Source organism: Aplidium turbinatum, chromosome 2 (assembly GCF_918807975.1).
Source record: "Aplidium turbinatum chromosome 2, kaAplTurb1.1, whole genome shotgun sequence".
NCBI classification, from domain to species: Eukaryota; Metazoa; Chordata; class Ascidiacea; order Aplousobranchia; family Polyclinidae; genus Aplidium; species Aplidium turbinatum.
This window is the reverse complement of record NC_137473.1, coordinates 6,682,665-6,707,748: the sequence shown is the minus strand read 5'-3', so window position 1 is coordinate 6,707,748 and position 25,084 is coordinate 6,682,665. Positions and strand designations below refer to the sequence as shown.

Sequence of the window (25,084 nt, the reverse complement as noted above, 5' to 3'; positions counted from 1 at the left end):
TCCGAATTTTTGACCCCCCCTCCCCCATGTAACGCCAACGTAACGCTTTTTTCAATCCCCTCCTCCCCCATGTAACGCTTTTTCACTACGAATTCAGCACAAAAAACTACCATTCCGTACTCGAAAGCGTTACGTAACGTTTTGCTTGAACCCCCTCCCCCCCGATGTGACGCTAACGTAACGCTTTGCATAAACCCCCCCCTCCCCCTCGAAGGCGTTACGTAATATTTGAACGTTCCCTATTCTCGAGGAAACTCGCGTAGTTGTCTGGACACACAGCGGTACTCTGGGGTGACAAAACTAAAGGGTAGAACATCAGACAACAAAACCTGTCATTTTTACATTGATTCAATGTCTGCAGACGTTGAATCAATGTAAAAAATGGTTGATTTGCTGTCTGGGCTGGTACAAACAGCGACGTAACGTTAATATTTACAGTAAAGTGCTCATTGGATATTTATGAACAACACATCAGGCACAAATGAACAGGCTGAGAAAATCTTTTCACATTGGTTGAAAGCTTTCAGACGGTGAAACAATGTAAGGAAACAATTGCCGGTTGGAGGAGTAGAAAAGGTATTCGCGGAATATTGGCTGAATACATTTAGCCAGATTTTTTCGTTGAACTAACATAGTTTCAATTCATGCGTTTTTACGTCGATTTCAAGTGTAGCAATATCAAATTAACGTAAGAGGTTGGAGCAAAGGTTCTAGCAACAAAAAGTTAACTTTTCAAAGAAATCAGTTTTGTCAGAGAATAAACTTTACACGAAACAAATCACAAAATCAGAACAAACTATATGGGCACCAGGTGCAAAGGACTGAACACTTAATGTGGGCAAATATACCTTCAGGTATCTGGCTAGGGCTGACCTATCGGGGCTTGTGCGCCCAATAGTTCAGCTAGTGACAGAGCCTGCGCCAGTGGCCCAAAGCCGCTACTAGTATGCGAGGATTACGCTATGAAAGAATCTTTTTCAGTCCTAGAAGATTTCCACAATCAATCAAGAAGAAATGACATTGGTCAGGCTACATCTGAAACGATCTTCAAATAATTGTGTAGTCGTAACTATTATAGTCAAGTGAGAAATCGATAATTCAGTAGTGGCTTCAATATGGCACCGGGTGGGTAGTAAAACGTCACGAGGCAGCTGGTGATCGTATCGCTGTCAGGGCGCAGGTGGCGAGTTGTTTGTTTCTTTCCAAACGAAGTTGTTAAACTCCTAAAATTCGTTTGCCTCCCTGTAGTTGGGTTCGGTCGCAGTGAAGTAATCTTCCAGGAAGCCCTGAAAACGATGGCAATTTAAATCAGGTAAGTTTCCAAAACAAGAAACCAAGATAGTTGATGATGAGCAAAAGGTTTACGTCATCTTTGTGACTACAACGGCCAGAGACAGGATGCTTCACCAGAGAATCAGGTAAGTCTTGAAATGACCCGTTTCGAAGGTCCCAATTTTCAGAACTAATCATAAACGTAAATTACTTCCTTGGCTTGACAGGTCTTTTTGTTTTACCATAGACACAGTCAATTTAAAAAGTAACTTGAACAAGTTAATTTAAAAAAAATGGTGTGTAATACATTATGTTAAATCCGTCAAAGTTACTTTGTTTCGTCTTAGGGACGGTACATTACGGGACGCGCAACTCCGTTGTTCCTTCAACATTAGAAGGTTCAATTGCCAATTTGACATTTTTTTTACGCTTTACTGCTGGCTTGCTTTCAACTAAAAACCTTAAATTACTTTAAAACCAACTTCACTCTTCTTATATAACCCATAAAAAGTAAAATATTTTGTAAATTAGAAAAAAACGTAACCCTTCTAGTGTTGCGGATAAGCCAAAAGCGGATGAAGTTTCGCATCCCTATGATCTACAATCCCTAGTTTCGTCTGTGTATGGTCGACAAAGCCAACTCTCTACCAAAGATTCAAAGAAAATGAAGAGGTGTACCAGCAAATATCTATAGGATTGGTCCATGATTCAAGAGAAGGATCCACAAAGGATACAAACTGATATGAATAAATCAACAAGTAAATAAAAAAATAAGAGTAACCTCTCAAGTACATGTAGCTTCACATAAAGAGAAATTTGCATGATTTTTGACTCGTTTTATTTGTTAAGAAATAAAAAAAGACTCAAAGTCATGTAAATGAGAGGTCACTCTTATTTTTTTATTTTCTACCAAAGCTTTATCTTTTTGTTTTCAAATCAAAACAACGTTGAAATTACGTTAAATAAACCATTGGATCGGTTATGCACAAGCATCAAGTTGGTGAAGTGTCATCAAACTTTGGAGGGGCCAGGTTTGTGCTTGGAAAAAAACACAATACTACTTTGTCAACGTTAGTGGAAGCAAAATATATCAATCAAGTTAATTTTTGGTATAACATCAACAAATAACGTAAAGTTGAGAAGGAGCGATCTTCTGGGCGTCAGCACTACCTGACTACTCACTACAGAACAGCGAACATTGTGTTTCGCTAACCATACCGGTGTAGCCTCCACACTAGCCATCAAGACTTTTCCCAAAAACATGTGTTTCTCGGCAGTCGAGTGTAGCAAGAATTCAGCGATAGACACGTGTTTCGCCCATGAGGCTGGGCTCATGGGCGAAACACGTGACTATCGCTGTCAATTCTTGCTACACTCGACTGACGAGAAACAAATGACGTAAAGTAAAAAGATCGTGGCAATAAATTACGTGATTGTTCATAATCACACAATTTCCAAGTAATAATTCGTGAATGTATCACCTGTATGTATTCAAATGTCGGCCGATAAAGCACGTCCTTGTTCCAACAGTGCAACATAAGTTCGTATAAAGAGTCGGGACATTGAGAATCACTCGGCCCCAGGGTGGGTTTGGGCATCCTGTAACCTCGCTCCACCTGTTCTAGTACCTCCCGGTTCATCATTCCTGTAACAGAACAAAGCCATAAAGTTTCTGATTGTACGAAACCAACGTTACGTTACGTAACCAACGTTACGCTGCATACGACGCTTGTGTGGTTCATGTTAACTTAATTCCTGGCTTTGTCTTCGGAGACATAGTCTCCTCGGCTGCGGCACTACACTGGATGCGTTGAAAGTGTCTTTCCGCCGAATCCAGGCTCTCCCACAGCAAGCCATACCCTTAAGGGGTACAGGGTTATGCAACAAAAGCGCATTATCGTTACAAGTATACGCTTCAAAGTTCAAAGCAAGAATCAAATCTCTGGCTGAGTGCTAGAAAGGTCACAATGACTGCAGTCAGCTGATTCATAAGTAAAATTGTTTTATGTTAGAGTGTCTACCGGTCAAAACACCCCATCTGTTGCATATTGCTTCAAACAAAGAATATTGTTCCCAAGGCAACGGTAGCCTCCCTGTGACGTCCGAGCCTTACCCGGATAAGGGATCCTTCCTTTGGTGATGACCTCAGTGAGGAGGATGCCGAAACTCCACACGTCTGACTTGATGGTGAAGCGTCCGTACATGGCTGCTTCTGGGGCGGTCCATTTGATCGGGAACTTGGCTCCTGGAACAAAAACAATTAAAACTCAGCACCTGAATTTGAGTCTCGAGAATCGCTCGCGAAAAATCGAAAGCGAGTTTTTAGTAATTTCTGGAATAAAGTGAAAAGAATTTAGATGCACGATATTACAAGAGAACCGTAAGAAACTAGATTCAACTTTCGAGTGCCCTTAATCGGCTGAAAACCACGAATTCAATCTCCAGCAAGCAAATACAGTAACTTTTAAGCGTTTTTAGCTAACGGACACCTTTAAAATTATTTTAAGCTACGTGGTAGATGATGAAACTTGTCTTGTTGCAATATTTCTGTTAGTTAAGTACAATTATTAAAAAGTATGATGTTAAATGCCGTGTGGTTGCTTGGTTTTATCTGTCTACGGTTAAAGAAAGTTACTTCTCCACCAAAATTGAATTTTAAAAAAACTAACAAATGAAGTCATGCTTGAGCAGTGACAGCGTGAAAACAAACTGAACTGGCCAATTATATTTTACCAATTAACAAGACCACCTACCTTGTCTAGCGCTGTACTCGTCATCAACTATCAGCCTGGCCAGTCCAAAGTCAGCAATCTTACAGACCTGATTCTTCCCGACCAGTATGTTGGCTGCCCGGACATCTCTGTGGATGTAGTTCATCCTCTCGATGTAGGCCATGCCAGCCGCTATCTACGAAAGGCAGATGAAAAACAGTAGGAAAAAGTTGTTTGGAGGCTACACCTACACTGGAGCTTGAAAGAAACGCCTTGGGTGCAGATGTATTCATAGTCGTCGTTGGTTTTGGTCATTACGCATTCGTTGATTGATTAAATGGTTAACAACTTGGATGTTTAACCACCAGTGTGAGCTTTCAGGATTGCTCAGACGAAGCGGAGACAAGTAGGAAGGAATTAGTTGAATGATCAAAGCATTTCCTTTGAAAATGTTCTCAATCCGTGGCCAAACGAATAAGGCATCAGATCGACGCTGTGAAGGTCGTTAGTTCGACTCTCGTGGAAGGTAAACGGGTACGTTTTGTAACATATGCTATTGCTAATGGTGAAGCAGCTGATTCGATGACTGTACATTATGCAAATGTGGTTATGCAGTCAGAAGAACAAATAAAAACTATTTTTTAATCCTACTTATTTTCTTCGTAAACAGTAGATGTAAAAACTGTGAAGCACTAATGCTTTTCGACCAAGATGTGCTTTTAGCAGATGCGTTCTCTTCAATATAATTGTTTAAAATAGATTAAAGATAAATGAAAAGATCAAGAAAGCCAGAGCCTCACTTGAGCAGCCATGTCAATTTGATCGACCAGAGTTGTGTGTTTCCCCGACCCCTCCTTCAAGTAATCCAACAAGCTGCCATGGCACATGAACTCTGTGACGATGTAGATCGGCTCCTTCGATACCTGCAACAAATGAGATGCTAATCTGCAAGATTGGTGACAAAGTATATACCTCAGATTGAGTCAGTTGACGAACCTGATACAAATGTATAAAACTTGTGTATAAAGCATAATAATATCAAGAGGATGAATCAAAATGGTGGTTTTCGTTTATTGGAAGCAAAATTAAATTGAAGTTGGCTAGCGTTAACCTAGGGAACTCTTGTTACCAACCCAGATACAACCCTGAGGTAAACGCTCGTTATCCAACCGAAACAAAAAGCTTATCTCGAAAATTTTAATGTCACAAATTAGTGATTGTGAAATTGTCCTTAATTTTAGAGCTCATGCACAGATCAATAAAGTTTTGCTTAAAAATCAACAAAATAGAATATTGTAGCCTGTTAAAGAGGGGCTGACAAGTGACAACTATACGCTTTGTGACAGCATGACAGACAGAAATAATAGTAAATGTCTACCGTTAGCACAGTCGCAAATTCAAAATCATTGGCTTACCACTGCGTAGAGACTAACGAGCTTTTCGTGACGCAACATCTTCATTATTTTCGCTTCAGCGAGGAAAGCCTCAGGCGACATGGTTCCTGTCTTGAGGGTCTTGATGGCAACCTCGGTGGTACCATTCCATAGACCTAGGGGATTTTATTCGCAATCATAAACCTCAATATCTTTACGAGTCAAACAAATATTTGCCCATCGCAGTGCTGAAGCTGATCGATATATATGAGTACCAAAAAATTGTCATATTAAGACTAAAAGTGTTGAGGTTATAAAGAGAAGCATAATACCACGTTGGGTTGTCTAGTTCCTGCTTAAGAAATGGACAGGTAAAATTTTGACAAATATATTACCGTTAAGGATCGGCATCACGTTTTCCATTCAAGTAGTTTCAATATATTTGATCTTAAAATGCTTACGAAATATTACACTAACAAGTATAAAAAAATCTAAATTTAACGCATACGAAAGAAACAGAATCCCGGATGCTTTAGAAACGAAAAAGGCTAATTAGCAAGCTGAACAGGTAGAGTGCTTCACTACATAAAAGTGACGTCAAATCACACAAACGAACGGCAATCATGCATAAAGCAAACGTAACGAAGAAATGATTGTGCTTTTTGCATGTACCACTTATTGACAATCCAACACAACAACATAGTAACAACATTAAACTAAAAACAACTTTAAAAAATATGCAATTCTTGTGATTTGAAAGTGACTATTTTTAAATGATGAAAAAAAACAAAAAACAAACAGGCCGAACAATGACTATGCTATTTATGATTAACAGGCGGAGGAGGGGGTATTGGAGAAAGTAATTTCTGATTGTACAATGTTTACATATAATATATAGGTAATTTTTGAACCAGACGTCTCTATAATTTTCATTCCTGAAACTGAAAAGCAACAAACATCATCTTTGGAAAATGTTTCTTAAAAGAAACAAATTGAACTTTTTAACAATTTTTTCTTCCCTTTAAAAGTGGCACCGACAAGTTATTTATTTCTTTAGGAAAGGAAGGCGTTGATAGTCTAGCGTCGCTATAACATATCCATCCCTGCTCTGCGTGGTCTAAGAAGACGTTGGTTAAACACCTCGTGCTCCATCAGGAGCACGAGGCTGTGATCTTGGCAAAGAAAGTAATTTTATTACCTCAGGATGGACACGGTGATTATCGTTCCCTAATGCTCATACACTGCGGTTTAGATTAAGACTTGGAGACACTCGTTTGCTTTCAAAGATAGTAACTCCAACCGCACTTACCCTTCCAAACCTCACCAAACATCCCGGCACCGAGTTTCTTTTCCAGTTTAAGGGACTCCCTGGGGATTTCCCAAACATCCCGTGCAATGGTGATGGTCTGGGGCTTCTCGAGAAGGGGGCAAGGGTCAAGGAGACGGCAACACAAGCCATCAGCAACGTCTGGTGTATGTGTAAAATGAGGGAAGATGGCGCAAGATGAGAACAGAAAATGCAAAGTGATGAGAAAAATGACGTTATGATGAAGTGTGAGTGGTGCAAAACGTGGAACAGGTCATGGTGGTTGTGTTTTGAAAGACAGTGGGGTAAAAGCAAATAATAAAACAACGATAAGCCATTAAAATCAAGGCAGCGAATCAGCTGCAGAGAGCAGTTTGGATTTCCGCGAGTTTTCACAGCGAAACGAAAACACGCAGGAAATTCCATCATGCAGTCTTTTGATTGCAATACGTAACTATCATATTCGCAAACTAGTCATGCATACAAAAAAGTATCAAAGAACCAAAAACTGAGCAGAACCAACAAAACCAGTGGTCAAGCACAATCTGTGCACTGAACCTTTCCAAACTTCTCCAAACATTCCAGCCCCCAGTTTCTTCAACAGCGTCAGCTCATTCCGGCCGATCTCCCAAACATCACGTGATATAGTGGCCGTGGTAGGTTCGGCCGGGAGACAAGGATAAATCAGTTCACAGCACAGGCCATCACTCACCTCTATGCTCAGCAATCATGGCGAAATAAGCGAAAAAAGAAACAAAAAGATTCAAAACTTATCTTGTGTCGTGAGTAGAGATGTAAAAAAACGGTTTTTTTTGTTTTTAAAAAAAACGAGCTCGTTTTTTTTGTTTTTTATCGTTTTTTTGTTTTTTATTCGTTTTTTTTTGTTTTTTTTTTGTTTTTTTTACCTATTTTTTTATTAAATGTCACAATATGCAGCAATTAGGGTAAACTCATTGCAATAGCGTCTCTTTCAACAAAAAAATAGTCTCATAACTCGTATAACATCTTTCAAATGAGACAATATGTCTCTCAAGTCTCAACTCTCAACACACGAGCCATAAAGGTTTCTCATCGTCTCAAATAGTAACACAGTGTCCTATCAGAGGACTCCTATGGTTCGCACATCTCAAGTATTGTCTGTAATTTGGTTCATCCAGTTGTTAAATGCAGTACCACACTCGTGTACAGTTTCGAAGCCACCTGGGATTTTGGTTAATGGGCATGTTACGTTAGGACCAGGTGGTCAGGGTCCTGTTTCTCTACTTCACAAAGGCACTTTTCACCAGCACACCACACCATTACCAGTACAACGTCAAGAGATTGTTCCAGTTGATGTGCATTTGGTGCAAACGTGATGAAAATCACACAAGCGGTTCTCGAGTTATAAGTGAAATAACCTTGGCCACTAAGTGGCTTTATAGATAAGGAGCAATAAAAAAACGGCCATATCTCAAGAACCGCTCAACATATTTACATAAGTTTTAGCTCTACCCCCATGTTTTATGGGGTGGGCTATCTGTTTATGAATATTAAAACAAGTTTTGGCTACTACTTTTTGAGCTAAAAAGAAATTAACCTCTTGTCGTTACGCACCAATAAAACCATGGTGCGTAAATTAAAAAAAAAAATAATTGGGTAGAAGAAAGATTGATGACAAGTTTGGCAAAAGCAGGGTAGTGCTAAAGTCCCAACTTTTAGCCCAAATCACATTTAAATGTAGTGAAAGATGGAAACGTTTTGATGTTTTTTTATTTTCCCTGAAGAGATTCAATAATCCTTTGTGACGTCATAGTCATGTTTGTTTTCCCTTAATCACACCATTGTGCTGTCATAGACATGTTTAAAAGAAGTATGGTTATTGGTTGCACTTAATCCATCCAATTTGAACTAGGGTGGTCACTAGAAAAGCAGAAAATTTGAAGATCAAATTAAATGATGAATAAAATGTGTGCTCACTCATTTCTATTTTAACATGTTTTTATTTCTTTTAGGTTCTAGGTTCTTTTACGTTGTTTTTTTAAGCTTGGATTTCTAGGTTAAGACAATGCTCTGAAGTACAAGGACGACATTTTGAACATCTATAAGTGTAATATACCATATGCCTTCAAAAAACTTTGTAAAAGTTATTCTTTGTAAAAATAAATGACAGTTTGACAAATTTTCTGCTTTTACGTTGTTTTTTAAGCTTGGATTTCTAGGTTAAGACAATGCTCTGAAGTACAAGGACGACATTTTGAACATCTATAAGTGTAATATACCATATGCCTTCAAAAAACTTTGTAAAAGTTATTCTTTGTAAAAATAAATAACAGTTTGACAAATTTTCTGCTTTTCTAGCGACCACCCTTAGTTTGCAGAACTTTGAGACTTTAGCACTTTTTTTGTTTTTGCCTAACTTTTCGTCAATCTTTCCTCTGCCCAATAAAAAAAATTAAAGTTTGCATCATGGTTTTATTGGTGCGTAACGACAAGAGGTCAATTTCTTTTTATCTCAAAAAACAGTAGGCCTAGTTCTCAAATAAAATAAGTTTTCATCTTTGATGTTTGTTTTGTATCTTTATCCTGCATTGTGGGAATATGGGTAAAACTTTATTCTTGTCAGGAAAAGCATTATAAAGCATTTATTCACTATGTGAACACTGAGCACTGAGCAGTGCTGAAAAACTCCACTTTAAAGGAAAAATTTCTTCATTCAAGGTTGGTAGAATGGTAGTTACTAGCAATAGTTGGGTGGTGGGCATTTGAAAGGAACATTAACCTAAACCTTTTCTGACAAATGCACTAACTTTTGACAGCTAAAAATATCAGTGATATGGTCTCTTGCATTATATGTCCCAAATAATCTGCAAGAAGCATCAATGACGAAGTGTCCAATCCAAGATCTTACAACACAAGAAAAGAATACTTCTGTTTCAACATTTATAAAGCATATACATCGTTGGCAAGCTATCAGTTACAAAACATGTTTAAACAAGCTATTGGCAATAGCTTGCATTAGTAAATTACCACGTCCAGAAACAAGGTAAATGTGTGTACTGAATACTGCCACCTTGTTTTGTCAAAATTTCGTCAACCCATTGAGTGTGTACAAGAATAACCAGTACCACAGTATACTAACATCATAGGCTAACTTCCATAAAAGGAAAAAGAAATTAACTCATCTACATTATGTCATGTATCAAATTTCATTAATTCAATGTTTGTCAGGTCTACTGCCACAAACATGCCAGAGAATGAAGAAGAAAGCGAAACAACATAGGTCCTCATAGGACTATGCAAGAACATATGCTGCCAAACACAAACACTTAGGAATTTCAGCACACCAATAAAACTATTTTTAGTAATTTAATGTTTTTCAAGAGCACTATAATGAAACTAAGCTGTAAATTGCAAAAAAATTGCAACTTTTCCAGAAAAATATGAAAAAAAACAAAAAAAAACCAAAAAACGAGTGTTTTTTTTGGCTCAAGTTTTTTTTGAAAAAAAACACGTTTTTTTAAAAAAAAAACGGTTCGTTTTTTTTGCATTTACATCTCTAGTCGTGAGTCGTGACCCAGACAGCAAAATCCTTCATTTTTACATTGATTCAACTGAATTCAACAATCAACATTGATTCAACTGAATCAATATAAAAATGACGGATTTTGCAGTCTGAGGACGGTATAAATTGTTTCTAAATAAAATAATATTTTTATGTTTGAATGATGAAACTGGAAGAAGAAACGATAAAAAATACGTTTATTTTAAATTTCATTTTGAACCCTTTTCTTAGTCTTTGAAAGTCGGCTGCATAGCCAAGTGGTGAAAAGCCTAGCGCGACCATGGCCACCTGGAGATGCAGCCTGATTTGTCACATTTTGCAGATTTTGATTGTAAACAGCTACTGCTAGTGTTTGTCTGATATTTTTTTACTTTTTGCTGTCTCCTAGTGATATAAAAGCTTTTTGTTGCCTTGGGAAAGCAGTAGAAAATGAGAAAAAGTGAGTTGAAAAACGCTGTATCAGACTGTTATTGAAAAATTAACAGTCTGACTAAAATCTTCAAAATCTAATTTTCTTTCTTTTTTAACATATGAGGATGTTGAAACCTATTGTGTCGTCTGGGGAAAACAGTACAGAAAGCGTAAAAATATAATTTTTAGAAAAATTTAATTAAACATTCGCAAAAAGTTAGCAAAACCTGAAAATTTCTGCAAAATGTGACAAATCAGGTCGTATCTTTAGGAAGCCATGGCGCGACGTTCAAAAAGTCCAGAGTCCCACACTCATCGTCAGAGCATCATGCTGTGTCTTTGGCAAGACACTCATCGAGTGTTTCAAGGTAGACAGGAAGATTGGTTTCCTTCCCTTTCCATCTAGTCCATATTTTGAACCACTAGCTAAAAGCTTGGATAGGACAAACAAACTTGAAAGCAATTACGTAAACCAACTAAGTGCTTACAGCTTGTCTGCAAACGTCGAATCAATGCAAATAATGTGACAAAACAGATGGATACTACAACATGAGCAATTGTGCATTGTACATACATAAACCAATATATATACTTCATTTCAAAGCAGAAAAAGACTTGACACCGGTGTGGCTGAAAAGAGCACTGGTTTATGAACCAACCCAAACCAATTGAAGTAGACAGGTTAAAGCAGTAACAGCACCTCAATTAAATAGAAAGTGTGGGTCACAATTTTCACAAAATATTTCACCTACTTTGATAATGTTCAACTAATCTCTTGAGAGTCTCAAATTGAGCCCTGGCTGTGATGTAAAAGCCTCCGCTATCCAGCTTCCTTATGCGGTAGTGCTTCACATTCAACCCTTTCATTTCATCTTCGTCCAGAATAGACAGAGAGAAGGTACCTAAACATTGAACGGTTGTCAACAATAGCTCAGCTTTATTAGTCTTCTGTCAATCTTGTTGTAGGCTGTAGTGTAGTGTTTAGTGTTTGTGGTAGCGATAAAAAAACATGTTATTTCGTCGAGTTCAGCTCATAACGAGCAAACGGTATCTTATTGCGGAATGGCCCGTTTCGGTGTGTCCGATTCGGTGAGTCCGATCCCTTAACGGGGGATTTTTTCAATTTTTTTTTAAATTATCGGGTACCGTAGCCTAATTATCATTGCCGTTTTAGGGTTAGGGGTTAGGGTTAGAGGTTAGGAACTCACCGAATCAGACTCACCGAATCGGACTCACCGAATAGTAGCAGACCCATCATATTGGCATGTGTTTCCATGAAAGCACAGACGCAAAATTCAAACATTTTTAAAACCACTACCCACAGCGCAGATGATAGATTGTAAAAACAATTTTGCTATCATGTGAGAGAAAGTAGCTTCTAAAGCTTATTCGTGGTAGTTTTAAAGGTTTTGAATCACTAACGCAGACCCGGTCACTAAAGTAGATGCAGCATTACGTCGATGCTGGACAGGGTTGTCGGTATTTTACCCGACCCAAAAAAAATCCGGGTGGGTTTTTTAAAAAAGCCCACTTAAAAAACCCAAAAAAAAACATAAAAAAACTCAGAGCATCATATTTGTCGAGTTTGTATTAGAAAATTAAAAAAATGAACAAAAACACTACAAGGCACTTAAAACAAACTTTAAATTAGGACAAGGATGTGATTGTGAAGTAAATTTCCAAGAATAAACTGAAAACGCAGTGGATATTGTACAGTACACAAAAATCAAGTAATGCCACTTTGTGTATACTACACTAAAACTCATTTATGCAAGAAGGCCTTATTATATAGTTAAACTGGTGAAAGTACTACTCTACTGTAGTCTGTAGTGTATATATGATGTGAAATGCAATTTAGTAGGCTATTTACCAATTACAGATTCTGGATTCTAATGCATGGCTGTTTCAGAGCATTTGCCTAAATGGCCATTGGCCACGCAATCGCTCAATTGCTCATCCATTACTATATATAATTATATATAAATGATAAAAATATTTAAACATGATGGCTTAAATGCTCCTTGCCTTCAAATCTAAAGCAAATGATGCAATAATGTGATTTCTACCACAGTAGCATCAACTTGGTATAGAAATCAGTGGATGATGCAACATCCAACTTGATCTTGAAATTAATGGATGATGCAACATTCAAGCAACAACAGCCTTAGTGCATTATTTTATTGAGTTATGCAAGCATGTACTGTGAGTGAAAGGCACTTCATTCGTAAAAAGTAGTTTTGAGGTGAAATAAGCACGAATATAACTTTTTTTGCATCTTTTTTAAAAAAACCAATAAAACCCAAAAAAACCCGGGCGGGTTGAGCTTTTTAAAAAACCCGGGTTTTTCTCAACCCTGATGCTGAAATACGTTAACTAAATGGTAAAAAGGTTGGATAAAAACTGTTTTGGCGATGGCTGCAATGTTCATTTGATGATGAGAAAGTAAAAGCAGAGACATACAAGTTGTTTCATTGCTTTATGAATCTTTTGTTTTATGAATCTATGAAGCTTTATGAATCTACGTTTTGTGAATCTTAGCATGTCGCAATTGTCGCATACTTAAAGCGATTAAGCGAATAACAAAAAATGTAACTATTGCTAGCAAATTACACTTTTCTAAATTTTTAAGTGGATAGATTTATAAAATCCGTTATAAATTATATTCATAAATAAAAAAAACTAAAAAAAAAAACTAAGTAGGCTCTGACTCAATCCTAATTATGCAAAGTTAGGTTTTTGCATTCAATTTGTTGAGAAGGCCATCACCATTCACTCAGCAGCCAATCAGAGAGTGATGCAATAAACTTCATTAGAAATTCAGCTGCTTGGAAGATATTAGCTTTAAGCAATAAGACCGGTTAAGGCACTGTATCTGCATCAAGAAAACAAATTGTGATTAATCAGACATATGGGTAAAGAGAGTCCATACCTTGCGCTGTTTCGCTCTCTCGTACGAGGAATGTTCCTCTTTGGTTCTCCTGATTTATCAAGAGCCTCTCGGAATCTTTGCGGCCAATCTTTCCAAAGAACCACCTGAGAGTTTGGTGGAATGTTAGAAATACAAAAAAAACGCTTCCACGTCGTACCGGACTCAACTTATTTGGAACAGAAGGTTCGGATAGGAAAGAATCCACAATGAAAACTTATAACTTGTAACATCCCAATTTCCAAAGATACTGTAATGTTTAAAAATGATTATTCTTTTGTAGATTGAGAACATTTTTGTAGTCAGTCCCACTTTCTGAGGGTTACAAACGGAACGTATGAAAGTAATGAATGTAAGAGAGGTCATGTAGATATAAAAATACCAACTGTAGCACACTGCTTCGATCTACAGATCTCCTTAATATACAACACAGATTGTGAAAAATAAAACATTTCCGCACAACTTTCTAAAAATTAAAATTTGCTAACACCTTGCATGTGTTATCAGTAAAATAGTTTGGTATATAAATCCAAGGACAAAAAACAAAACAATTTCTTCATGCAACAATATTATACAGTTTAAAATGCACAACTAAAAACATAACACAAAAATCCGTTTCAATGAATCAAACAAAATCCATACCATCCGTGCATATCATTGGTGTATTGAAAATAAATTGACATTACAGCAAATAGCAATGTCTTTAATCAAACAGAAAAACACGCAAAATAACGCTATCAAATGAAAAACGTATGTGTACTTGCATTAAGTTACACAAACGCGAAATCTTTACCGGCTTCGGTTTGATTATGATGAAGCAGTCTTCACTGTTTGCTGCATTTTCTCAAAATCGGTAGATTTGATCAATATAATTAGCAGTGAATTGTGAAGAAATAATAGAATCCTGTACTTATGCCCCACGAATCAGGGGTGATGATTAAAAACTAAATTTTACAAGTGAGTTTTATTTTTAAATTATTCTAAACGGAGCAAAAATACTCGCAAGCAAATATCGCACACTTTGTCTGAGTGCCTACTTGTTACAGGGTCGACAATCGATATAAAAATGGGCAATAAGTTACTTAAATATCATCAAGGTGCTGAGCTTCCAGCTTCACGTCTATGCTAAAACCACCATTGACTTCATTTTTTTTCTTCTACAAGTCAACAGTTGTGAACTGAGCAAGCGACAACTGAGCTAGCAACATTTCAGCAAGTGGTTGAAGTTGGTAAATGATGAAACTGAGTACCGGTAGGTAACAAATGAGCAAGCCATAACTTGGCATGTCACAAGTCAGTGAAATGAGTTTGACAAGCAATGACAAAACAAGTCCGGGCGTGAGCAGGTAAATCTCATTTGCTGACTTGGCAAAAGCTGAAATGTAATTGCTGAGTTGAAGCACTTGCTAAGTTGTCGCATGCTGAATGGTCCGACGACCCTTTCACGGTATTTCTCTAAAATTCGTTTGATGATAAACACAATTTTATATAGTTGTGTGACCGGATCCACTTACTCTTCACATTGTACGGAATCGGCTGGAGCGACATAATTGCTTGGGATGTAGCCAGTTTTCTGGGTAGCTAACGACCGGGCCTCCCACCAGTCGCCTTCACTGTACGAGACGAAGCATACATACAACTTTAGCATAAACAAAACATTACGCAAACGATTTAAGCACATAACAAACAGGTGAGAATCATGAAACAAAATTATGTACAAAACTGTCAACAATAACCATTTTTTTCATTTTAAACCGTGGTTTGAATATTCTGCAGCAATGTAAACCGTTTCAAAAAATAAATATGAAAAAATAGAAACATGCAAACCAAAATTCAAGTTGCTGTCACACCGAGTACAGTGTACACAGTGACGTCAGATCAAAATTTGAAATAAAACGAAACAGAATGTGATTATTCGGGCACTAGCAAAGCATTCCCGGCCAATCAAGACTGGCTCCGTGCGGCTTACTCTTCCGCCTCAAGTCCCCCACAAAGGGCTACATAGTTCCCAGGTATATAACCCTCGTTGCTAGTCTGGGCCGACCTCGCTAACCACCACTCCCCTTCACTGCGCGGGAACAAATGGGTTTTAAAACTTTAAAAGTGTTTGTAAAAAATTAAATATGGAATGAATCTGTCGGATTTTTCGAATTACAACAGTTGAAATGCTTTAATCCGTTTTGGCGTTTCAGAAAAACAACTTTAGTTCAGAAGTTTGGCAGCTGCAAAGTAGTATGTTAAAAATATTTATGTTCATGGCTTCGATATGAAGAAAACATATAAAACATATTATTTTTGGCCTTAAAAACATTTTCTCTTGGAGAATTAGATCCACCACCCTGACCACCGACATGCGGTCAACGCAATGTTGATGAGTCCCATTAAAGTTATAGTCTTAAAGTGTCTTGTTGCAAAGCACCCAGGTACTTTCGAAGGGAATCAAACCAACATCCTTGCCGTGAAGACGCCCTCACCACACCCCCTCACCAGTAGGATTGTGGCCAACGGATTGCAACGTCTCAAGTGACATCACGTTACGTCACTGATTGCTTTTTAGATGTCAATTATACAACATCGATGGGAGCTAATGAAAGTATCTTTCTTCACATGCTTTCAACGACGCTAGATTAAACTATGGACAGTAAACCAACTGTTTTTTACATAGATTCAACGCCTGTAGACGTAAAATCAATGTTGTACTGTATAATATAATGTAAAAAAATCGGTTGATTTGTTTTCGGGCTACGGGTATCTGTATCCTCAGACTGGTCCGAGAAAGCCCCTTAAAAAGCTTAACTAGTTAATGCTAAAGCTATTAACTAGATATAAAACATTAACTAGATATAAAAACTATGAAAACTGACAACTTTGGGTACAAACTTCACTCACGTGCTGTTCAGGATGAATAATTGTTCGCCTTTCTTAAAGGAAAGATCATCGGCAGTTCTTGCGTCATAGTCATATAGCGCCACGTAACGGACGGCCTGACCTGAAACATAATCTTATTTTGATATCAGTTTCAAATATAATGAGATAATTTCATCCTGGAAGCACAGAACGTTCTCACGTGATAATTAAAAAGAAATCAAACTAACACTTCGAGTTGCACGACTAAAAGCATGGCACTGTCAGTTCACCACCCAACAGGATAGCAATTAGGACAGGACCAAGATAAAACAGTCAAAGATTTCAAGCTTATTTTGCGTTGTTGTGTAACTTTAAATAAAATATTGCAATTTATGAGAATTTTCATTCGAATTCTTGACCAGCTCACAATCGATTTTCAAATTAAGCAACAGATCAACTCGACCGAACGACAAAAAGAATTCACATATTTGTTTACATTTAAAATTATTATAATTATTTTCAAATCGATTCGTTGTTTTAGTTTGAAAAATATTTGAAGAACACACTTGAAAAGAGCATTAAAAACACATCAACCAAAATAACCACGCTTTCAATAACTTCAGCCAGGCTGGAAGATGAGACAATTAATCGAAACTGAGAATGATGGAAAAAGCGTTAAGAGTAATTTTGATCATGGTGAAAAATTATTTATAATGTACATACAAAAGAACTAATTTACGTAAAATTTCACGCAAATCTTTCACTGGATTCATGAAATTATGTTTATGACATCATCGTTTCAACGTCGAAGGTGGATAAGATACCGCTAGGCGTTTAGACGTTCTGGCGATGTTAAAGCGATGTAAAAATGGCAATTTTATGATGGCTAGATTGTTTCGTGACTATTTGAAAGAATGGTAAGGCCGTGGTATCATTCAGTTTTTGCTAATGGGACAATCACACCTTGTTAGTTTATTCCGTAAAAATATATTTCTTTGTTAGATTGTTACGCCACCTACGCTACATTTTACTGTCGTCACAAAACGTGCGTCAGGCTGCCGTAGCACGTCGTCATTTCAGTTAGACCGTGACGAAGCTACATCGCGGAAAACCCCAGTTTTTAGCTAATTGGTTCTATTCTATGTCTACATACAATGAAAAGTAAAAAAAATGATATAGTTTTGGCGGAGATATAGTTTTGTACCACAAGTATATATACAGTCAAATAACATTACCGGGGAGTCAATAAGGCATCTATTTTTAAACACGAACAAACAATACATATATACATCAACAAGTATTTACATTGAACGTTAACATAAATGTAAATGTTAACACATTAAATATTATTCTTGTTTATATAGATTTTCGTGTGCGCGTTAAAAAAACGTATGTTGAATGCTACTTGACTTAACATGTTTTAATGCAAAAAGGGACTTATTTGTTGGCTGGGAAAATGAGGTCTTAACGCTGGTGATGACCCCACCAAAGCGATTCGTCAACTGAGCTCATTTACGTGTAATGGCTCCTAAATGTTGTGTGGAGGCGACATTGATGAGCGTTATTAATAATCCGAACTTATCCGTGGTTATGTATAGCCTGTATTAAGGTAGTTTGAGATAGTGCGCGCGAGAAGTGTTCCCTTGAGTTAATGGACCTCACCACAACCAGATTGTAGTCGTGGGATAAAAAAATATTTTGGAAAAATTTGAAACTTTGATTAAAAATAGAGGGTAACCACGAGAAATCTACCATCACGTTACAGAGAAATTAGGTAAGTTATCATGTCATAAATATTTGAACAACACACCTAGCGCAAAAATTCACACGATTGTAACGTATATGAAACATTAATACAGCAGTTCTCAACTACTAAAATAATGCATCACACAACCAATAAAACATGCAATTGAAACAAGCAAATCATGCAAAATGTGCGATGCAACCCATGCAGTCTTCCTCTGGCTTATGAGGCAGTAATTCAAGCAATATCTCTCAACTGCTGCGCCTGCAACCAGTGCACTGTATCAGTGTTGGTTGTCAAAGTCCTAGTATTGAGCCCTGGTAATTTATTTTTTCAATCGAGCGAATGACAAAAAATCGAGAGAGCAATTGTATGTAGCTCACAGAGCTCTATGCAGCTCCATCCTGTACAGAGTGATGCCGATCCACAGCGTTCGCCCTTTATGTCAACTCATACAGTGATGACAAACTAGGCAGCAACTGAGAAAGTCAGACCTTTTTCACATTGATGACAGATGCCAAACCAATGTAAAAAAACGACTTGCTATCAAGGAAAGTAGACTAATTTACTACCATGTAAGATGTGCTACTGAGACAGCAGTGCTACAATGCCTCTAACTCTACGATCTCCATAAGAAATGATGAAATGAGAAAAACAATTCAAGAATTTCATTGAAAGTTGTTCGATACCTCCGTACAGAGAAAAGATTTGAAATTGCTAATACAAATAAAAACAAGTGACAAAAGTATTGTGTGTAAAACGTTGTGAATAAATGCATACAGTATAATATATACAATAAACGCTAATTGTATAATTCTATGTGTATAGAAATGAGCAATCGGTTTACATCGAAGCTATCCATTCAGCAAAATATTTAACTCTAGCTTAATAAAACTTTGGCGACACCATCTAGGCATCTATGAGATGCGGTTACGTTAAAAATTAATACACTAAAACAACAAATATATACAATCATAGAAAAGGTCAAAATCGTAAGAGGTGAGAATGTACAACTGTATATGGTCAATGGTTGTCCGTATATTTGACTGTACACGGCTACACGCGTTAGCATTCATCCTACTAAATTTTGGTTGAGAGGGTTGATAACCCATTTATATAGCCTACTATAAAAAAATTACAGCATGCCAGTGCAAATCATTTCTAGTTTATCCCAACCTTGTTTATGGATATTAACATTGGGGGTGGAAAAGCCCCCTCCAGTTGTGGGGTAAGAGACCTGTACATCTGTGGACGCTGGGGCGGAGATATGAGGAAGTGAGATGTTAGTATGTCTATAGTGTCATGCATATACATTACCAACATATCCAAGACAATATCCATGGTAACAAAAAACATGCAAAACAAAATGAACATTAGCAAGAGTGGTGCGGACCCATTACAGTTAATAGGGTTAAGCGAACTGAGCACAACCCCAGCTAGCAAAATCTGTCCTTGACGTTGAATCAAAGAAAAACGACGGATTTCGCTAGCTCGGATAGAACAGAGTTATTGAGACTTTTCTCAAGTTGATATCAACTTCATTTTTTCATCGACAAGCAGCACGGCAAACCGGCCTTCAGCAAAAGCATCCAAAAACACACATGACGCTTCATGTTGTTTTCATAGCACCACGAGGGACTACCAAGTTGGTTAAATGGAAAGGCGGGTGCAGCATCTACCTGTTATTGAAGGGGGATTTGACACTCCGGAGTTAAGAGAAACTACGCCACCTTGTGACTGACTAAACACGGTTATTTGGTTGGGAGGATTGTAGCCCCCCAAACCTGATTGCATTTGTGTGGGGCCTGATATCATGGGTACAGAATTTATCTGAGGAGCACTGATGCACCCAGGCCCCCCTTGGTTATTGGGGGCAGGTGCGTATCGACCACTGAAAATAAATAAGAAAAATTGAGAAAATAACAAAAATTGTGATGTAAAACATATAATATATATAATTATGTACTATGTAGTATGTACTGTATAATGTGTATGCATATATACATACTGTAAATACTACATAAATATATTAAAATAAAAATATATATAATTCAATAAAAAACAACACTTCAGCAATAAAGGTATCAATATGAAATCAAAAGCTAATGAACTGAACTCATAGAAATCATACAATCAGACAAGAGATAATTCAAAGAAATGATGATATATTCCATTCACAACAACAACAAAAACTAGCGATAATAGCAACTTAAAAACACAAGTCGACGAAATAAACCATGAGACATGCTCACGTGTTAAAGTTTGATTTAATTGATTTAAGGCCAAAAAGAAAGTGAAACACTTCGATCGAAAAACTGACATAATCTCGGTGAGCAAATCATCCTATTTTGTATAAATTTAACGTCTACAGACGTTGGTTCAATGTAAAAAAAGAACTAACTTCCTGGTAAAAATAAAAATACTTCTTGCTGGCATAAGAACCGACACAAGCCTAACAAAGAGGGCAATAATATTCACCATAATAAGCACTGTCAGTATCAGAGGCTGTGTTTGTTTGATGAGATATGGAAGGACTGGGTGGAATAGGAGTTGTTTGTGAAATCTTCTTAGCCGTTTTTTTACGAAAGATTCCACTCCAAAAGTTAAACATCGGCATTTTTGTACGTCATCAGCTAACAACTACCTACTGGAACCACGATGCTAGAAAAGTTGAACAACTGCACAATTACTGTGACGACCTGATCTATAACTACATTTTCAACGCCTACACTTCCGCTCTAATCAAACTACAAGATTACTAAAGAAATGTTAATCACACAGGAACACATCTCCGATCGGCAAGAGTTTCCATTTCACCTCGTTCCAATGCGTAGTTTTTAGGTTGAAAAAAAAAATGCAAGAAGGCAATGTTTCACCAAGTCATTGAGTCACAAGAAGAACGCAAACTCATTTTATTTATCAAATGCCTAGTCTGCGTCGCTTTTATATCAGCTCAAACTCTAAATCAGCGACTTTCGCTTGAAATTAACATCACGGTCAATCTCAAGCAGGTTGAAGTGAAAAGCTTTCATAAAACCAATCCAAAACACTGCATACGTTCTTCGAAACAAAAATTTACAACTCACAACAAGGAAGCGTTTTTAACGTGGTATATCTTTCCTATTCTACTGTATGGATGTGAAACCTGGACGTTAAACAAAGAAACACAAAAGTATTTAAACGCCGCTGAAATGTGTTTTATTGGAAAAATACAACAACTTCATGTCCCATCCACATAACAACTAAAGATGTAGCCTACTAACAGAAACCAATCTAACCAGAATTCTTTTGAAGAACATCATCAAGCGACAAACTTTTTTAGCCACATCACGAAGAAGGAAATGTTAGGACACTGCTTTTTGTAGAAAGATCCAAGGAAAACGAGCTCGTGGAAAACAGCGTCTCACCTTTTTCAAAAACCTCAAAGATTATTTCACGTACTAACCGCAGCAATTTTTAATACAGTCAATTACCGGGATAAATGGAAAAAAACTAGATATGAACACATAAGCCTGGAACATACCTGGTGCACAAAGAACAATGCGAATCTACGAAAAAATACTCAACGCGTGTAATATCAGAAAAAGCATATACCGGTATATGAAGAATTAAAAGTCAATTTTGGAGTCATAGTAGGCTAGCAAGCGAATTAAATGCAGCTATCACCACAACGGGCTACAAATGCGTATGTTTTTCTGACAATGTAAAAACACGTTGAATCAACGTACAAAACGTCTAACTTGCTGAAGGCGAAAGGCAAACGTGAAATCTTTTGATCCCTTTATTTGTGTTGAGCTCGGCTGACTTTGTCCAACCACAAAGACAAACCATCAAGGTGCCAGTAGAAAAATATAAGAATTTTGTATCCCCCGTAATGCAAATTTCACTTCAAATCCCGCCTTCTTGTGCCGTCACGAGCAATGCGTATCTTGACGCAAAAGTTGACGTTTTGACGTACAACCACGCAATAACGTCCACAATGGTTAGGGTATTTGAAACTAAAAACGGTCAGTAGTGAACCGATGCCTTAAGTTGTGTCTTGGTACCGATAAACCGTTAATCCTGCTCGCATAAAGATATTTCAGAAATCACGATAATCGCTATTTTAAAATATTAATATCTGTTTAAAGTTTATACTAAAACATTCAAACAATCATTGCATGAATGACGCAACCAACGGGTTTGCAATGACATCACCTGGACGTCACCTAACCATCTTCTGGAACTTTCATCGCTAATTCCTGCAGAAGAAACTGAGACTAAATAGTCAATAAACGGCAAGCCATAAAAACAAGCCAATTTTTACATTGAATAGATGGTCGCGCAAGATACAAGTACACGGCATATTTTTAACTTCGATAAACGATTCAAAAATCATTTTTAGTCAATTGCCTGATTCTCGTCTCTCACTAACTTAACTCGACAAACTTCAACGACAAACTTCACGGGCCAAGCTAATCTGCTAACTGCATATGGCAATAGTTCATTTCTATTTCCTTCACTTCTTATTTTATAACAGGAAGCAGCTATTTAATTGACTTACCCAGGTAAAAGTCAAAGTCTTATAGCGTTGATTTTTCATTCGAAAGGGTTGTAGTGATGCAAAAACCCTTGCAGCATGCAAAAACCTCACTAAGCTGCGCAATCCTATCCATTTGCGAGGATTAAACTGCTCGGCCAGGTGAAAAAGAGTAGAGAAGAATACTAACTCAACAACTTCCATTTCAATTTTTGGCTTTCAAACCTTGACCTTTAGGCAATTCGCCAATTGCTTTGACATTGGATTTATACAAATGCACATCACACTTCTGAAAAAAAACACATTTCTATTTTCTACATATCTTGGCCAAAACTCACGTCATTACGATTTGCGCTAATCTTTTAAGCACATGTCAGATAACTCACTCCAAAGCGACAAAACTTACACTTGACACAACAAATCCATGAACAGTGATGGTGTTTGAAAAAAAGTAAGTAGACGAGCAATAACGCAAAAACCAAAGCTCGAATCATACACTATCGTATCTATAGGATCCAGGATTCCAGGGTTGTAAAACACCCGAGTTTTTTTAATGAAACCCAGACCGCCTGGGTTTTTATGGGCAAACACGGGCTATTGAGGGCAGAAAAATGATACGACTTCCTTTAAAACTTTCACACAATTGACAAATATATATATATGCTCCATAATTTGTACATTCAACGATCCGTACCGTACTTCAATCAGCAATGCAGAAATGACAAAAGAACAATACGTACTCAGAGCTTAGACACAAGGATACATTTACTTGGATAAATTAATAGTCTTATAATTTATAAATCGTTTTGTTGCCATTTTCAAGGCATTGTTAATCCTTTGCTACAAATATCAATAATTTCACAAATTGATTACACGCAAAAAGCTTGGCGCACTGATTATGCGATTAACTAGGAAAGTGTGCACAACAGAAGCAACGGACGGATTTGACTCTAACAGCTTCATAAATACAGTAAGAATTACAATCACAACAACATAAGCTCTATGCCCGCATAAATAAAATAAACTTTGCAAAATCGTAAACAACCACACAAGTTTCGGAAGGTATTTATTTTTAATTACCTCTACTAAAAATATGCATTGTTTGTAACTATCATGAAACAACAACTTACGCATTTTGGTTTGACTTCGGGTCGTCCTTTTCTTCCTTACTTGAGCAGCAACCCATTGCTCCTGTGCAAAATATCATACAAGTCATATAAAACTTGTCCCAACATTATGACTGAATAAACAAGATAGTAAAACTGAAGGGTATCAGTTAGACATCGATTGAGAGAATGTTGGCTTCGCAGGTTGCTTGGCTGAGTGGTGACTGGTGAGTACGTCTGCCAGACGCTTGAAATGACGTGGGTTCGACACCGTTCCAGAGCACGCGGGGCTGTGTCTCAAAAAGACACTTAATGACATACCAAATAAGGGGAGCAGCTAATATGTCCTTCGCTGCTTACTGTGGTGTGTTGCATTTGTAATTGCAATGTAATGTGTGTTGTCGTAATAGGCGCAAATTAACCATGATTATTATTATTATTAGGTATCATAGCAAGACAATTAATGAAATGTTTGAAGACACAAGATTGGCTTTCGCAAACACCTCTCAAGGCTCTCACTCCATCCAAACTTCCAGGACTAACCTAAACTGGACAAAATAATCAAGTAAACATGATAGACATTTGTTTACTTTACAAGCGTTCAATTGTTCTGAAATGTGTTGTTTAAATGATAATGAATTTTATTTAGTACACTCTGGCAGTGTATATACACAAATATGGCTGTTCAACTTCACTGGTCAGAAGAATACCCCTCCATGCATCAATTTTCCTGGCACAGTACTGTTGTTATTGGTCCCAATGTCACGTTATGCTTTGAAGCCTTTAATTGCAGTTATGTTATGTTGTAACAACAAAGGCATCATTTTGTCCTCACGAACATAAATTACTACTAGAGTTTATGACTTGTAATTAAAAACCAGTATATACGTTTTATCTCACAATGAAGGCAAGGTTTTATATATTTATTTTATATGGTACACATTTCCAACTGGAGTAAAAGCAATAAACTGCTTTGTTTGAAGAGTTTGAACGTTAATTTATAAAAAAAAAAAAAAAAAAACTGTAGGCCTATACATAATTCAACAACAAACTTTAGCCTATGAAAAAGGAATATTTAATAATGTAAATGATCAAACTGTCTTCAAAAATTGTCACTAAACCTTTACATGCATAAATTTGCACACACAAATACTGAATATCAAAGCAAGATAACAAAAAAGGATTCATGTTTAGTTTCATGACATACCTGCTCAGCTTTGCTCAACAAAGTTTTACGATAATCCTGTTATTATCTGGAAGCACAAATCTTTAAGCAATGCATTGTGTCTAGCAAATCTATAACATAAACATTCTCCCTTAGATTATTT

At 37.1% G+C, this 25,084-nt stretch overlaps 1 protein-coding gene across 5 annotated transcripts; it reads right to left on the bottom strand.

Annotated features, from left to right (window-relative positions):
• Positions 1 to 219: 219 nt before the first annotated feature.
• Positions 220 to 25,084, bottom strand: LOC145765137 (tyrosine-protein kinase Yes-like). 5 transcript variants are annotated; one of them, XM_082576898.1, is made up of 14 exons: positions 24,964 to 25,084; positions 23,781 to 23,841; positions 19,811 to 20,022; positions 16,430 to 16,529; positions 15,055 to 15,153; positions 13,544 to 13,647; positions 11,367 to 11,516; positions 7,221 to 7,376; positions 5,399 to 5,532; positions 4,784 to 4,906; positions 4,026 to 4,179; positions 3,386 to 3,517; positions 2,754 to 2,917; positions 220 to 1,286 (listed from the first exon to the last, which is right to left on the bottom strand). In XM_082576898.1, the coding sequence occupies exons 2-14, from the start codon at positions 23,834 to 23,836 to the stop codon at positions 1,224 to 1,226; spliced, it is 1,647 nt and encodes a 548-aa protein (XP_082433024.1). In that variant the 5' UTR covers positions 23,837 to 23,841; positions 24,964 to 25,084; the 3' UTR covers positions 220 to 1,223. The 5 variants fall into 5 exon arrangements, with proteins under 5 accessions (XP_082433024.1, XP_082433023.1, XP_082433025.1 ...); XM_082576897.1 differs by lacking the exon at positions 7,221 to 7,376 and adding an exon at positions 6,666 to 6,824; XM_082576899.1 differs by lacking the exons at positions 7,221 to 7,376; positions 19,811 to 20,022 and adding exons at positions 6,666 to 6,824; positions 19,308 to 19,423.

Coding starts and splice junctions, on each gene's coding strand:
- LOC145765137 (XM_082576897.1), bottom strand. CDS start 23,836: ATGGGTTGCTGCTCAAGTAAGGAAGAAAAGGACGACCCGAAGTCAAAC. Junction 16,530..19,810: donor AAATCCCCCTTCAATAACAG/GTAGATGCTGCA, acceptor ATTATGTTTCAG/GTCAGGCCGTCCGTTACGTG. Junction 6,825..11,366: donor ATTAGTTGAACATTATCAAA/GTAGGTGAAATA, acceptor CACATACACCAG/ACGTTGCTGATGGCTTGTGT.